General features: G+C 41.1%; 1 protein-coding gene across 1 annotated transcript in view; it reads left to right on the top strand.

Moving 5' to 3' along the window:
- Window positions 1-213: 213 nt before the first annotated feature.
- The window catches only part of FBXO28 (F-box protein 28), a 27,218-nt gene continuing 10,190 nt past the window's right edge, over window positions 214-17,241 (top strand). Inside the window, exons 1-3 of the mRNA XM_021679490.1 lie at window positions 214-493; window positions 12,172-12,281; window positions 15,652-15,790. Coding sequence (XP_021535165.1) covers window positions 227-493; window positions 12,172-12,281; window positions 15,652-15,790 — 516 coding nt within the window. The 5' untranslated portion in view covers window positions 214-226. The remainder of the gene's footprint in view (window positions 494-12,171; window positions 12,282-15,651; window positions 15,791-17,241) is intronic.

Here is a 17,241-nt window from a genome sequence, read left to right as displayed (position 1 = left end):
CCCTCACCCTCCGGTCCCTGCCGGCCTCGGATCAGAAGGCCTCCAAAGGTCGCCTCCCCGGGATGGACACCGCCGGGCCTCACCAGCACCTCAAGCGCCCGGGGCCGCCGGCCACCGCGCAGGCTCCGCCCCTCCGAGGGCCCGCCCCCGCGTCCCAAGGCGGAAGTGACGCATCGGAAGCGCCCCTGGTCCCCTTGCAGTGGGGGGAAGGAATCAAACCCCCAAGATGGCGGCGGCGTCGGAGGAGCGGATGGCTGAGGAAGGAGGCGGCGGCCACAGCGACGGCGGCCCCTCTTCGGCCATCGGCTCTGCCCAGCGACTGCCCCCCCCGCCCCCGCCCCCGGCCCCGCAGCCGGGCTCCCAGGCGCCCCTAGCCCCGGCGCTGGCTCCCGACCAGCTGCCTCAAAACAACACGCTGGTGGCGCTGCCCATCGTAGCCATCGAGAACATCCTCAGCTTTATGTCCTACGACGAAATTAGCCAGCTCCGCCTGGTGAGGCCCCCGCGGGACCCCCGCCGCCCCCTCCGCCGGCCGAGGTCTGGGGAGGGGCGGAGAGGGGAGCGCGTCCCCCGGGGGGGGAGCCGCAGACGGCTCCAGGACGCGGAGTCCCGGTGCCGGGCGGCGGGGTCGTCCCCCCTTCCTGCCGCGGGGCTAGGGTCTCGCTGCCCCGGCCCGGAAGCGGGGCGGCGGCGGGAGTTGGGCGTCCCAGCGCCGCCCGGCCTGAGCGCCGGCCCCAAGGCTCCGGCCGCCGCCTTTTGTGCACCAGCGTCCGGCCCCTGGCCGGGCCCAGCCAGGTTTGGTCGGTCCGCAGGAATCACGCACTGTGTCCACCCCCGCCTTCTCCCCCAACCGCCGACCCAGGTTTCCCGGTTGGAGAAGATGAAGTAGGGTCGGGGAGGCCTCCCCAAACCCGGTGGGGGCTCCGAGGGGCGTGAACGCCATTTGGTGGCCCCAGCTCCCCAGGTGACCAGTAAAGTAGAGCCCACCGAGAGCGCGTCCGGCTCGGCCTCGCCCCGACACTTCCCACCCTCGGGGAGCACCTCGCCCCTGGACAGGGTTGGTTTCTCTTGCAGTTCATTTTCTAACTAGTGACTTAACGCCCACCCGCCAGCTTCAAATCACAGTAGTTCAGTGATTTACAGAAAGAAGGCATTTACCTCGCTCCACAGCGTGGACTGAAGGTTTGATGAATGTCTTAGTTCAGTAAGATCTTTTGCTTCCTGTCGGGGGATTTATCTTTAAGTGGGAAGGAAATTGAAGGAGGTGGACATTTTGAAGTGATTGCAAGCCGACTGTGTGTAGGGGCTAAATCTGTGTTTGGAATTGTTTATAAGAGGACAAAGACATATTTCTGAATGTAGTGTGGACAGCATTTTCTCGTTCATGTGCCACATTTTAGGTTTACACCTCCGGTTTAAATTTGATTCTAATTACGTTTGGAAAGGAGATCATACTTTTTAAAGAAAGTTTATTAATTTGATTCAAACTGATGACCAGGTTTTTTTTCCTAGTAGCCCAGCAGGTCTACCACGCCACCCTGCAGAATGGAAGATTCCTCAGTTGAAAAGTCATATTTCAAAATTGATTGTCCCTGAATTCCCCAAACATGTCATCCTAGAATTCCGTATAGAATCTTAAATATTCCTTCCGATTTTTATAAAGGATGGTGTTTGATCAAGATTCATGCTGTACATAGTTGGGCATAACATTTGATTGAATTGAGCCTCTCAGCCAGACAGTGGTTCCAAGCTTTGTAAAGCTTGGAATAGTCACAGTTTTGGTTTGTAAGTGTAGGGGAAAACTGGTTTTTTGTTCGTCAGTCGTGTACTTTTTTTAAAAATTAAAAACATTTTTTGAGGGGGAAAACTAGCTTCTTAGGACATCCCACAGTTTATTAATAAATGACATCTCTTTCAAGTGAAATATTCAGTTGCATTCTTAATTTTAAAGCAGTCCTCTATTCTAGCTTTTTAAGGGTACAGATTTGTAGTTTGAAACAAAGATTTTTCATAAGGAGCTCCTTACCATCCCCTGCACCACCACCCTCTTCCCCCCTGCCCCCCAAAAGATTCTGCCGTCAATTTTATGTCTCAAAGATGGGTCTTTTCCCTCTGGTTTAGTAATGTTTCTTATTCTTTTGTTTACTTAAGTTTAATAGATAATTCTTAGATTAAGTGGTTAATCTTTTGTGGGGATTTGGAAGTGTCTGGTTTCAGATTGATTGGCTCTGTGTTGTAAGGTACAATTCAATTCAGGTAGCATTATAAAAGAAGATGTTCTTTCTTGCCACTAGATGTCAGCATTAATTTAATTGTGGTCTTTTAATGAAATTGGCAGGGTAGAAACAGTGCCTGGTAGGTGCTTTACTTATACCTAATGGGCTATTTGCCAAAAAATCAAGGAACTTTAGTATGTATGCTGCTATCTGGAGTACACATTACATAGGTCCTTTCATTTTAAGTATTTTTTTTTAGTGGAATTAAGGCTGGATATGCTTTGACGAGAATGATATTAATTAAGAATAGAATTAGTTTCCATAAAGCTAAATGTCAACTACTCAGTGGTTGATGAACTAGTTTATGTATTGTTTGGATGTTTGGATTTTTTCTTTCTTCCCACTTTACTTGCCTTATTAGGACCTCAGTTGTAATTGTGGTTAGCACCTAAATTAGAGGACAGGCACACAAGCCATGTACTCATTACTCTGTATTTTCTTTAAAAGATTTTCTCTCGGTTGAAACTGCTAAAATAACATTTTTCAGTTCTTTGTGCAGTTTAGTTGATGATAGTCTTTGCTTCCTGTTGCCATGAATAATTGAAATTCGACTCTCCAGTCCAGTTCTTACCAAGGGATTGTCCAAATGCCTATTGAATTGTTGGTTGGTTTGTTCGTTTTTCCTGCCATTGACTATTGCTCCAAAACTGTACCCAGAGCCTAGAGATATTGGTTACACAGAAATATCTCTTTAAATATTTAACTCTTCCAATGTATTTAAAATTATTTGGTGGAACACAGCTTTTGAAGTGACAAAACTTGTACTTTGAGTTGTTTTTTCAGTAAGTGAGACAAATTTGTGCTGATGCAGCGTTAGATTGTCACCTAGGCCCTCTTGATGGGGTGAGAATTTTTGAAACAAGTGGCAAAGGTTAAAAAGTGAGGTCCTACCCCCAGTTCGGGAGTGTATCTAAGCCAAGTTTGAGCCTTTGATTTTGACTTGTGAGCATAGTGTTCTCACTCACTGAAAAATGAGTATGGAAGGCTTTTTTAAAAGCTGTTTCAGAGGGATCCTATCAAATTTTTTCCTCTATGATTTCAGTGGGGAGCTCCTGTAAATTTAATGGAATCCTGTTAGTGGTTCAGGACATAAATATGACTGAAGGTTAAATTCAGAAGTCTTGCTCATTATCTGGAATGAAGTTTTCTGGTAGGTAACAAAATACATACATACTTTCATCCCGAGCTATTTCTCTAGAGCACTCTAGCTAGTTAAATCTGTTACCCATTTATAGTTCCTTTTTCATCTTTTGTTCAAATAGGTTAGAAAATTTTATAGAGAAGGTTGATTCGTAGGAAATATGAAGGAAAATGAGAAACCATTACTCTTTTTTTTTTTTTAATAGGCAAGCGCTTTTCCTTATTATCTCTTGCTCTATGCCAGTAGTTCTCAAATTTTTTTTTACCTCGGGACATCTTTATACTCTTAAAAGTTATTGAGGACCCTAAGAGCTTACCTTAGAAAATTCCAGAAGACACAGGAAGAGACAGTACATACTTAGTGGTCAGAAAAATAATGTTATCATGTGTCATGTGGCCACTGGAAGAGTCCACTGTATGTTATGGAAGAAAGAGTAAAAATGGCAAATAATGTCTTAGTATTATGAAAATAGTTTGGCCTCACAGACCCTCAAAAGGATCTTGGGAATCCCAGGGGTCCCTAGACCACACTTTGCAAACCGTGGCTCTTTGTGGCGGTGTTATGGAGAATATATTCTATGCATTGATGATTTGTGGTTTTTCCCCACCATCTCATCATTGGGTTATTTTTATTAACAGGTACTTAAGTACAGGTTGGAGATTATAATATTTAGGGGACAATTCATTTTTCCTGCAGATTCTAGTCCTAAAGTGAAGGGGTTCAACCAGTAACCCTGCCCAGAGTGTCATGAAGACGGAATGGACACACCTTCCTTGAGCACACTTAGCACCAGAATAACAAATGCAAAGATAAGAAATACAAGACTGTTGAGGTTAATCGGGAGCACTTAATCAGAGGCTTCCTCAAGATAGTGAGTTTTTTATCCAGTTTATCCTTAGTAAAGGTGAGAGAACGTTCCCAGCAGAAAAGAAATGACGTACAATGTAGTGAAGTGACTGGAGCAGGGTGACTAATTAGAGCTATGAGGTGATTGTCTGAAGTGTCAGATGTCCTAGATTAGTGCTCAGACTCCCCCCTTTTCCCACCATTTTTTATTTCTCAGACTGGCCAGGTTTAAGAAACTGTTTTGAGAACCTGCGGGGTTGACACCTTTTGCTGGGGGCAGCAAGTAAGAATGTTGAGAAACAACTTCCACCTCTTAACATCATCATCATTTCCTAACAGACCAGAGGCACCTGAACAACCTGGTCAGCAGAGCAGGGCAGATTCAGACGGTATGGGAGAAGGTCCTAGCTTCCAAGGATGGCCTATGTGTAGGATCCAGTCTCGCGATGTTTAGGAGCCAAAGATAACCCTTGATCGAGGTTTCTCCCGACCACCTACTTCTAGCGTCTTGGACTTAAGCTCAATTGAAACAGGCATCATCAAGCTGTTGAGTTTCCCAAACATGCTAGGCCTCTCACAGCAGGTGCTGCTTCTGCCTGCAGTCTCTCCTTCATCCCCCCTCCTAGAGAGTATCTGTTCCTTCAGAATACACCTTAAGTGTCAGTACCTCAGTACAGCCTCTGTGCCTCTTTTCTGAACCTCACTGGGTAGTACTTCTGAGTTCCCAATGCAACATGGTTGTACTTACAGATTCTATTGGAATTGTCTTTGGAGGGGCCGGTTGGGCACTGAATTTAGGCTCCTCGTACCCTTTTATCAGGAATCCCGATGGCCTTCTGTAGTCTGTGATTCAATATGAGTACTCAGTGTTTGTTGAATTAATGAAGTAGTTCTTAAAAACACTGCACTAGGGACACCTGGGTGGCTCAGTCGTTAAGCGTCTGCCTTCGGCTCAGGTCATGATCCCAGGGTCCTGGGATCGAGCCCCGCATCGGGCTCCCTGCTCCGCGGGAAGCCTGCTTCTCCCTCTCCCACTCCCCCTGCTTGTGTTCCCTCTCTCGCTGTCTCTCTCTCTGTCAAATAAATAAATAAAATCTTTAAAAAACAAAACAAAAACTGTGCTACTCCAAGTAAAGGATAGAAAATAAATGTCATTGTGAAATAAATGTTTTCTGTATACACTATGGTAGTGCTAGAAAATGCGCTGCTTCATATTTACCTCCAACAGAGGAGAGTAGAATTTTTTAAATTTAAGACCATTTTAAGAAGCTTGGGTGACTAGAAAAATCTTCGTAATAAGGATGAAAATTGATTAAGGTGATGTGGCTCGTATGTGATTAGTAAGAGTCGCCATTTGCATTAGTGCGTCAGGCTGCATTGTAAGCAACACTCCATTCCTATATTAATGAGGAGAATGATGGTACAGATCATCAAAACCAGAATAATCAGAAAAGCTGTTCTATTTGGCTTCTAGGCGGTATTATAGAAATCCTGGGAACAGGCTTTTCTTCCTAATTGTTTTGCTCAGGCTAATATTTAAATACATTTTTAGGGGCGCCTGGGTGGCTGAGTCCGTTAAGCGTCTGCCTTCAGCTCAAGTCATGATCTCGGGGTCCTGGGATCAAGCCCTGCATTGGGCTCGCCACTTAGTGGCGAGTCTGCTTCTCCCTCTACCTCTGTGATCTCTCTTACTCTCGCTTTCAAATAAATAAAAATCTTTAAAAATAAAATAAATTTATATTTTCTTTCCAAGTGAACATCTGGGGGGGGGATACCCAGAGAATTTAAAATTTGTTGTAATTTTTTTTTTTAATTTTTTGTTTAAATTCAATTTAGCTAACATACACTGTATTATTAGTTTCAGGGGTAAAATTTAGTGATTCATCAGTTTGCATATAACACTCAGTGCTCATTACATCAAGTGCTCTCCTTAATGCCCATCACCCGGTTACCCCATCCCCCCACCCAACTCCCCTCCAGCAACCCTGTTTGTTTCCTGTAGTCCAGAGTCTTAAAATTTGTTATAATTCTACCTGCAGATAATTAACTCCGTGTCTCTCTGTATATGGTATTACATATTAGACAATCCACACCGTGTAGACAATTTTTTAAGTGATTCTATCACCCATCATTAACTTTTTGCCACATCTGCTCTATCTCTTTCACTTGTGTGCTCATTCTTTCCCTCTCTAAATGTGTGTGTTGTATGTCCTCCACACAGATTATTTCATTAAGCCATTTGAAAGTAAAATGCAAATATAATGACATTTTATCCTTTATGTAATCACAGTATTATCACTTCCCAGGGATTTAACATTACATTTTATATTCTAACTTCTCAGTTATCCGCAAAATGTCTTTATAGCTTTTTTTTGGTGGGGGATAAGGCTTTTGAATCTAGTAAAACATTGTCTCTTTAATCCAGAACATTCTCCCTACTTTTTTCATTCTTTAATGCAGTTGGCTTTTTGAAGAATCAGGGCAGATGGCTTATAAAATGTTCTACAATGCAGATTTGTCTCATTGTTTCCTCATGATTGACTTCTGGTTTTTGAACCTTGAAAGAATTCTAGAAAGATTTTGGTCTAGCGCCATTTCTCTAAACTTTAGCAGTGTGGTGAGAACACCCACTAATGTCCTTAAGATCTCGTATTGCCTCAAGAAGTCCTACTTGAGACTCAGCCAGCAGTGTCTGTAGCAGTGGGTATTAGTCAAGACTGTGGCCAGTTGAGAATAGTTAGGATAAGTGTTTCACTCTGTAGAGCTGCAGATCACTAAATCTAAAAAGATACTAATTAGAAGCCTAAATTCTTAATTTCACTTTTGCCACTAAATAGTTTGATTGACTTTGTACAAATTACACAATTTCTTAAGGCCTCCATGTTCTCTCTCTGTAAAAAGAAAGAAAGGTTCCGGTGTCTTAAGTTCCTTCCAGTTTGGGGGTTATTGATAAGCAGCCTAATCATTAATAATAACTTCCGGATTAATTGGAGAAAAGCATCAAGTATTCATTTGAGAACTGTAGAGCACTAAATAAGTACATGAAAAATCTGGTTCCATTACAGTATTTCCTCAATTCTAAGATATAATTTCATGTTTTAACATTTTTGAAATCAGAATGTATCTTGATCAACTTATATGTGTATTATTCTAGCAGTGCTTTTTTTTTCCCAGAAGAGTTTTTATTGAATTAAACAAAATCAAAGAAGTCCACCCTTTTATATTTCACAGCATCTAAGCCATCTGAAAAAGAAATGGTGCCAGTTATAATTGTAAGACCATTCCGATGTCAAATGTTAAAATATGAAAAAAATGTGCATCTTAGAATCAACTGAGATTTGATACTAAGATTAGGTGTCACAGGAAAATTGCAGGTTTCACAAATTTATGGCATATGTGTCTTGCGTTGTTAAGAAGGACCATAGGGGCACAAGAAATCAAAAAAGATTCCTAAGTAAAGCAAAGAAGAATTTTCATTACTACTTATGTTAGAAAGCGATGGAAAAGGATAAACATGGCATTTTAACTCTTCAAGTAATTAACAAAGAAAACCACATGTCCTAACTAGAGAGGCAGTAACAGAGGACCCAAACTAAATGTCTCTGCTGCAGACCGACATATTCCATAAGCTCCCTGGTATGTTGGTAAGTGTCTATTTTTGCTGATCTCTGAATGCAATGGTAGTTTTTGACATAGTCATCATCATTGTATGTTAGACTCCAGAATTTTATTTTACTGTCGTGGGTGAATGACCAAATTGCTAGGATTTTTGTTGTATTTTAATAACCAGGAAACTAAAATTTCTTCCCATCAGCTTTGGGAAATTCTTAAAATACCCATAGATATAAAGCTACATTGTATTTTTTTTTAAAGATTTTATTTATTTATTTGACAGAAGGAGAGACAGCGAGAGAGGGAACACAAGCAAGGGGAGTGGGAGAGGGAGAAGCAGGCTTCCCTCTGAGGAGGGAGCCCGATGCGGGGCTCGATCCCAGGACTCTGGGGTCATGACCTGAGCCGAAGGCAGATGCTTAACGACTGAGCCATCCAGGCGTCCCTAAAGCTACATTTTAAATGAGATAATTTTGCATTGCAAGTTAGCATACATCATCAGCAGCTATCATTAAACTGCCTACCGTAGGGAAAATTAGGGTACAGTTGACCTTTGTTTTCTGTTTTGTTTGTTTTTTAAAGATTTTATTTATTTGTCAGAGCGAGAGAAAGCACAAACAGGGGGAGCAGCAGAGGGAGAAGCAGGCTCCTTGAGGGAGCCTGACACGGGACTCGATCCCAGGACCCTGGGATCATGACCTGAGCCGAAGGCAGACGCTTAACTGACTGAATCACCTAGGCGTCCCAACAGTTGACCTTTGAACAATGCAGGTTAGGAGCGCCAACCCCTATGCATTTGAAAATCCACATACAACTTCTGACTCCCTAAAAACTCAACACCCTACTATTGACCAGAGCATTATCAATAATGTAAATAGTCGACTAACATATTTTGTATGTTCTATATGTTAAAAAAGCTGTGTTCTTAAAATAAAGGGAAGCTGGAGAAAAGAGAATCATAAGAAGAGAAGATACGTTTACAGAATTGGACTGTGTTTATAAAAAAAAAAATCCACGTTATAAGTGGACCGGTACAGTTCAAATTTGTGCTGTTCAGGGGTCAACTACTTCTGTTTTCAAGGGTCACTTTGCTTCTTTCTGAATTCTAAACAAAGGTATGTGATCTATTGTATCTTTGTTTTTGTGCTATTGGTCAATGCTTACTAGACATCCAGGAAAGAAAGAATACCAAATTAAATGCTGCTCTTTTCTTACGATATTGATTAATGCTTAAAATATTTTTGACTTCAGCTTTTGTGGTGCTAGTCTCATTTGTCTGCCTTTGTGACCTTCTCTTTTCTCTTTTTACCAGCTTTTAATGATAATGTCAGTTGAGACTCTGTAAGCTTTTATTTTCTTATGTTATACTTGTTCATTTGGGGGTTCATCTACATTGATTTCAGCTATCCCCATGTGAAATTTCTGGAACCAGATCTTTAGTCCTAATATAGTTTCTTACAGAACATAACCAACTATCCCCATGTGAGATCTTTCAAAAAATGGGTGGTCTTTTTAAAGTCATTTCTCATTACCATTTGATTTCCCTGCTCAAAATATGGGAGATTTTATTCCGCTCAGATTTGCCTGCACATCTGATCTACCCTCAGAAGTAGGTTGCTTGGCAATGGTTTACTCACTCCAGACTCTGCCTTTGCTTGGGCCACACCTCTAACTTAGCAGTCCTTGTCCTCTTTGCGAAGCTAACTCAAATCTTGTATAATGTGAAGTCTTCCTTGGCTGACCTTATCTGCTTATTTATTTACCTGCTGATCACCCACACTAGTACTGGTCAGTACTCAGACACTGAGCCGAGTTTCTGGATTATTAGATGTCTGCATCCTAGTAGTTAGTAGATTCAGTGCAGCAAAATGCTGGTATAATAATAAAATAATTTAAACAGTACCCGGGAAACTATTACGATAACATTTGACCTTAATTTTTTCTCTGTAAATTTATTGCTGCTAAAAAATTATTTCCATTATTTCGTCTCAGAAATTGTCAAAGAGGTTGCAGAGTCCACAACGACGTGTTTCCTACCAGACTGTGTTAGAAGGTGCTTCACCTCAGATAGTTCTGGCAACAACAAAAAAAATTGTTTTTATAGCCCTCAATTTTTATCCCCCAGTGGTGCTGCTTTCAAGTCTTTGGGCTGATACTATTTTGATATTATCTGTTGACTTTCTACTGTGAAAGATGAGAATTGAGCCTGCTGTACTCCCCCTCATCACACATACAGACGCTCTCCTCCTTCCCCCAATAACATAAAGTGGTTTTCTTTTTCCCTCACATAAAGTTTCAGTACCGTATCGTGACAATGTATTTATTTAGGAACGGGGCACTGGTTCTTCAGGTTTAGTCTAGGCCTCCCAGAGTGGTTCCCAAGACCCTTTCAGGGAGTCTGTAAGATCTAAAGTACTTCCATTATAGTTCTAAGTTGTTATTTCTGCATTTAACAAGTGGACAGTGGAGCTTTCCGGGAGCCCTGTGACATGTGATGATGTCAGCACACCGACAGCTCGTGAAATGTGTGCTTGTGTATTATGTTTTCTAGAACTTTCTAAGGTAATACTTCAGTAGATTGAATGCAGAAGCAGATATGGCCATCCATTTCTGTTCTATAAAACTACATATCAAAGAGATTTGCAAAAATGTAACTCTTAAGTATTTTTAGAAGAGTTATTTTTCCTTTAAAAGTTATTTATGTTGGGGCACCTGGCTGGCTCAGGCAGAGGAGTGTGCAACTCTAACTCTTGATTTTGGGGTCGTGGGTTCGAACCCCATGATGGGTGTAGTGATTACTATAAAGCATAAATAAACTTTACAAATTACTGATGTTGATATGTATCGGTTTTGTTATTGTTATTTTTTAATAGACATTGAGCATATGTTGACAACTGGTTTAGTTTAGTTAGAAATAGATCCCACCAAATTCTAAAATATCATTTATTAGGAATTACTCTTAGTTTCATTACTTAAAATTTGCTATGTTTTTATTTATTTTCAACTGGAAAAGAAGTGTTTTCCTTAATATCTTTCATTTGACATGCTATGATTTAGGAAGTACATAGTATTTAATACTAGAGTATTACAGCCTTCGTTAGCTTCAATCCAGTTTGCCAGAATTTTTGTGTATTCTCAGGAGAAAGCAGACATATCAAGAGTTTCATCGGCATTTCAGTTTCAGCAAGTATCTGTCAAGCATTTGTGCTGGGTTGCTATGAGAGATAGAAGCATATGACAGCCCCCGCCTAATCGCCTTGGCCTTGATCTAGATTTTTCTCAATGTCTTGCACTTTCAACATCCACACCTGTACAGTGAGAACTAACATTCAAGTTGATTCCTCTGAATCACTGCAAAATTCTCAGGGATCAAAGAACAAAAGTATTTTGTGCACTGGGTTTCATTAAGATAAAAAAGACGCTGGCATGTCTCAGAAATAGAGCACCTATGGAACAAAGTGTTCCAGTTAGTACTAAGTTAAACCATTTATTTAACATAATTTTTACAGAGCACTTTAGGGTTTATCAGAGTGATTTTAGCGTGTATTGTTTCATTTAATCCTAATGATATCCCTATGAGTTAGATACTATCCACATTTTACAGAAGGCTGACTCAGTCTTTCAGGTAGCTGACTTGCTCAAGAATGTGTACAAGTTAGGTACAAATTCAGGTGTTCTGACTTATGATTCTGTGCTCTTACTGTATAAAAACATAGTATTCCTTAAAGATTCAAAATAGTCGAGATTCTGCTACATATGTTAAAATATATTATGGAGGATATGATAGTATCTAGTATAGAGTAACTCTCTGTAGTTAACCCTGACTAGTAGAAATAAATAAGAATTCTCATTCTGGTTATAGATCATATAAACTTTATGAGAGGTTGGGCTTAAGTTTGAATGCACATTTTGAGCTAACGGAGAATTTTCTTTATTCAAACCGTTAAAATCCTTTTGAATATGTTGTTTTACTGATCTTCAGGACTACATTTTCTGACCACAGTAGTGGGGATACATTCAGAACATTCAGCCAATACCTAAAATAAAGGTAAAGTATTCCTTGCCTACACATAGTATTAATTTCTTAAGGTAATGCTGCAAGAGTTATAAAGCATGAGGGGTTCACCTCATATATATATATACACATATACTGTATGTACAGATTTAGAGAGACAGCAGACTGGGGAACGGTACTGACACAGAACTTCCCTTTAACAGGAGTCTAAGTTAACTGTCTTGTTATTTATTTGGGTTTTACCTATTAAAATTCTTCCTTCTCCTCCTTTTTCCCTGTAGGTTTGTAAAAGAATGGACTTGGTCTGCCAGAGAATGTTGAATCAGGGATTTCTAAAAGTGGAGAGATACCACAACCTATGTCAGAAACAAGTTAAAGCACAACTTCCAAGGTATGTTGTGGCTAGTGGTGGCAGTAATTTACAAATGGGAATTTTCTTTGTTTCTTGGTTGTTGTTGTTGTTGTTTTTAAGTAATGGCTATAGCCAACATGGGGCACCCCTGTTGTTTTGAGTTTTGTTTTTTGGTTTGGGTAAGTTTACATATTAAATGGTTTCCAACTTTTTAGAGGGAAGGGTACTCAGATCACAATAAGTGATTTTGACTATGGTTCACCCATTCTCACCATTTCTATTCAACATTATACTGGAGTTTCTAGCCAGGGCAGTTAGGCAAGAAAATTAAATAAAAGGCTTCCAGATTGGAAAGGAAGAATTTGTGTTCTCTCTTCATAAATGACAAGATCTCATATATACATGATCATATACACAAGGAGTCCTCTAATTGTTAGAGCTCATAAATAAGCTCCTTAGGGCTACAGGATGCAAGATCAATATACAAAAAGGAGTTGTGTAATTGTATATACTAGCAATAAATTATCCAAAAGCAGGTTAAGACAATTCCAGGATGCAGGGATGGGCAGGGTGGGTAAAGGGGAGTGGGAGATGCAGGCTTCCAGGGATGGAATGAAAAAGTCATGGGGATGAAAAGTACAGCATAGGGAATATAGTCCATGGTAGTATAATCACATTGTGTGGTGACAGATGGCAGCTACACTTGGGGTGAGCATGGCATAAGCTAGAGGTGCTGACTACGTTGCACACCTGAAACTAATATAGCATTGTGCATCAACTAGACTCCAGAAAGGGGGGGCAGGGGCCTAGCTGGCTCGGCCACAAGAACATGTGATTCTTGATCTCGGGGTCGTGAGTTCAAGCTCCATGTTAGGCATAGAGCTTGCTTAGAAAAAAAAAAAGATCATCCCATTTATAGTACCATCAAGAAGACTAAGATACTTAGTAGTGACGATAACAGAAGAAGACTTGTCTGCTGAAAACTACAAAACATTGGTAAAAGAAATTTAAGGAGACTTCAGTGGAAAGACATTTCATGGTCATGGATTGAAAGACTTTCTGCTCTGAAGGCGGCAGTTCTCCCCAGGTTGATGTGCACATTCAGTGCAATCCCTGTCAAAATCCTAGCTGTGGTTTTTGTGGAAAACAACAGGCCCATCCTACGATGCCTGTGGAAATAGAAGACTCAGAATAATCAAAAGTCTTGAAAAAGAGCAACAAAGTTGGTAGAGAACTACCACTTTCCAATATAAAAACTTACTGCAAGGCTGCTGTAATCAAACCAGCGTGGTGCGGACATAAAGACAGACGTGTAGACCGATGGAATAGAACGGAGAGTGTGGACAAGAAATCCTTACATATTTAGTCAGTTGATTTTCAACCAGGATGCCAAGACAACTCACTGGGGAAGGAATGATGCTTTCCACAAATGATTCCGGGATAGCCGGGTATCTATGCAAAAGAATGAAGTTGGGCTCCTTCCTCATTCCATCTACAAAAATTAACTCAAAGTAGACTATATAGATCAAAGGTGAACGTCAGCGCTATACCGTAAACCCTCACGTAGAAACAGTACTGACCTCCATGAACTTGGATTAGGCAGTGGTTTCTTGGCTATGACACCAAAAGCACACGAGTAACAAAAGAGTAGGCAGACTGGACTTCATCAGAATGTGAACTTCTGTGCCGCCAAGACGACGTCAAGACGGCAAAGGGACAACACACACAAGGGGAGAAAACAGTTACAGCTCGAATATCCGGTGAGGGACCTGGGTCCAGATCGTGTGAGGAACTGTTAGAACTCAATAATAAAAAGACACACAACCAGGTTTAAGGGTGGGCAAAGACATTTCTCCAAAGAAGAGAAACTGAAGGCCAGCAAGCATATACAGGATGCTCAACATCCGTGATCCCCGGGGCATTGCAGATCAAAACACTGAGATAGCACTGAACACCCACTAGGATGGCCAAAGTAAAGAAGTCGTCTTGGGAAGGATGTGGGCAAATCGGAACCATCATAAATTACTGGTGGGATTGTAAAGTGGTTCTGCCACTTTAGAAAACACTTTGTTTCTCAAAAGGCTAAACATAGAATTACCAAATGATCCAGCAATTTCACTCCTAGGTGTATAGCAAAAGAAATGGAAATACAGCCACACAAAAAACTTGTACATGAGTGTTCTGTGCAGCATTATTCATGATAGCCAGAAAGTGGAAACAGCCCAAAAGTCATCACCTGATGATCGGATCATCAGAATACCGCTATGTCTATATGACAGAATGTCAATGGGCAGTAGATTGGAATCCTTGACACACGCTCCAACATGGATGAGCCTTGAGAGCTGTGCTCTGTGAAAGAAGACAGACACGAAATGCCACATACCATCCGACTCCAGTTACTTGCCGTGTCCAGAAGGGGCAGATCCCTAGAAACAGAAAGTACGCTAGTGGTCGCCAAGTGCTGGGGAATTGGAGTGAATGATAATAGTTAACAGACTTTCGTTGCATGGTCGTGAAAATGTTTAGAAATTAAATGGTGGTAGTGGGTGCACAGCTCCATATGTACTAAAAACCATGAAGTTATTTATACACATTAAAAGTGAATGTGAATTATTTCTCAATAAAACTTTAAAAGTTTAAATGAGCTAGGGGTGCCCGGGTGGCTCAGTCAGTTAAGCCACTGACTCTTGGTTTCGGCTCAGGTCATGATCTCAGGGTCATGAGATCCAGTCACACGTCGAGCTCCCCGCTCAGTGCAGAGTCTGCTTAAGATCGTCTCTCCCTCTCTCTGCCCCACTCTCTCTCTTTCTCTCTCTAAAATAAATAAATCTTTTAGGGCGCCTGGGTGGCTCAGTTGGTTAAGCGACTGCCTTCAGCTCAGGTCATGATCCTGGAGTCCCAGGATCGAGTCCCGCATCGGGCTCCCTGCTCAGCAGGGAGTCTGCTTCTCCCTCTGACCCTCTCTCTCTCTATCTCATTCTCTCTCTCAAATAAATAAAATCTTTAAAATAAATTAATTAATTAATTAATTAAATCTTTTAAAAAAATTTTTGTTAAGTGAGCTGATTTTATGGGTAAAAACATACAGTCCCTTGTCCACATGTCCTTGTGTAATTCTTTCATTTCTGTTTTCTTTTTGATTCATATGGCCATTAGGCTTGATACAGCCAAAAAACAAGAAAAAACTGATTTTTTTTTCCCCCACAATAATTGATTAGTTAGTACTAGTCCTTGGCAGGGATTTCTGGACATAGCGATTCATTGATGGTTACAGTTAAATTATGACCCAATTGTAGGTATCAAATTAACAGGTAAATGTTAAACTGTTAGAAATCCCATTAAGGCATTTTCACTGCTTACCATTTAGTTCACAGTATTTCCTTCATGCTTGCTTTTTTTCTTATTCTAGGAGGGAGTCAGAAAGAAGAAACCACTCGTTAGCTCGTCACGCGGACATCCTTGCTGCTGTGGAAACAAGGCTCTCACTGTTAAACATGACTTTCATGAAATATGTGGATTCCAATCTCTGTTGCTTCATCCCAGGAAAGGTAAAATAGAACTGCTTACCCAAAACAGCTGGATTGTGCTGCTTAAACTTAAATTATTATAAAGCGACTGTTTAAATGTCAGAATCGTACCCACCTCTGTGGAATGAGTTCCTGTGAATGGATTTGTTTAGCTCCTGTACAGTAACTGATATAAATTCATATCATACTTGATCTTCATGTTTAAAAGTCTCATTATGAAACACACAGTAGAAGCTCTGCTGTTCTATAGAAAAGCTTGTTAGGAATTCATCCTCACCTCCAGTGAACAAACTATTTCCATAAATAGGAAGAAATAACAGAGTTCCTGCTGAAAAACACATTTGTGGGCTTTTACTCTGTTTAAGGTCGACAGCAAACGAGATGGGTACTGTCCCTGCCTTCAAGATTGTTCTCATTTGGGGGAGGTGGAGTGGGAGGGACAAGCTGGTTTTTGTTTTGTGTGAGAAGCGTTTCATAAAGACAAATACTTCCAGATTCAGCAAGAATTGACAGTTACTGGGTAGCAGCACAGGAACAGTGCTGTTGAACACAGAAGTCTGTCTGTCCCGGCGTATTGACTGTCTCCAAGTTCACAAAGGCGCCAGCACTCCACATGCTACTCAGGATCCTACCTCAGTGCATGTGGTATCTTGCTTCTTGAATTGAGAGTAAATTCAGATGAAATCTGTATCATATTTAGAAGAGGCAGAGATGGATTGAAAGGTCCTTCTGCTGCTTAGTCGATACTAGCAAGATTCCCTTAACATGGTCAGGACTAATCAGTTCTAGAAAAACCAGAATGTTCTCTTTTTGTTATTTCTGTAGATACTTAACACTGGCAATATTTTGTATATACTTCCTCTGTTTTCAGTTTTCTGTGACGTTTATGGGGAGGGGGATCCTGTTTCTTATTTTATTTGAAATATTCTTTAGTATATCTCACTTTCCTCCTGTTAGCTACAGATTCTTCTGTGGGGTACTTAACTTTAAAAGGCAGTTCTGATTCTTACTCCAGATTGCATCCAGATCTAATGTACAGGCCTCATCTCTTGTGTTCCTGGGAAGTTCATGGAACTAGTGTAGGTTGTCCCCTACAGCCTCATGGTTTTTGTCGCATATCTCATTGTTTAGGAATGTGGATACGTAAGAAACATCTTACAGTTTTCATAACCTCAAAAACACTTCAGCCAGTCGTTACGAACCAGAGTGGAGTAATGTGTGCTCAGTCCACACGGCCCGCAGAGCCTGAGATGCTTAGTACCTGGCCTTTACAGAGGGGCTGGTCTTTCTAGGTGATCAGGATCGTGTGATTGGAATGCTGGTCTTGACTGTCTGAACAAATCAGTTGAGTCTTGCTGTTTTTTTGCAAGTTTCTGTTGACTTTTCACGTTAATTTTAGGACCAAAATAACAAAACCGAGGTGCCATGGAGAAGTCTTAAGTTGTTGAGGCGCAGCAGCCCCGCACCCCCCC

Source organism: Neomonachus schauinslandi, chromosome 6, assembly GCF_002201575.2.
Source record: "Neomonachus schauinslandi chromosome 6, ASM220157v2, whole genome shotgun sequence".
Lineage (NCBI taxonomy): Eukaryota > Metazoa > Chordata > Mammalia > Carnivora > Phocidae > Neomonachus > Neomonachus schauinslandi.
Note: the sequence above shows the minus strand (reverse complement) of the source record. Positions and strands in the feature narration are given on the sequence as shown.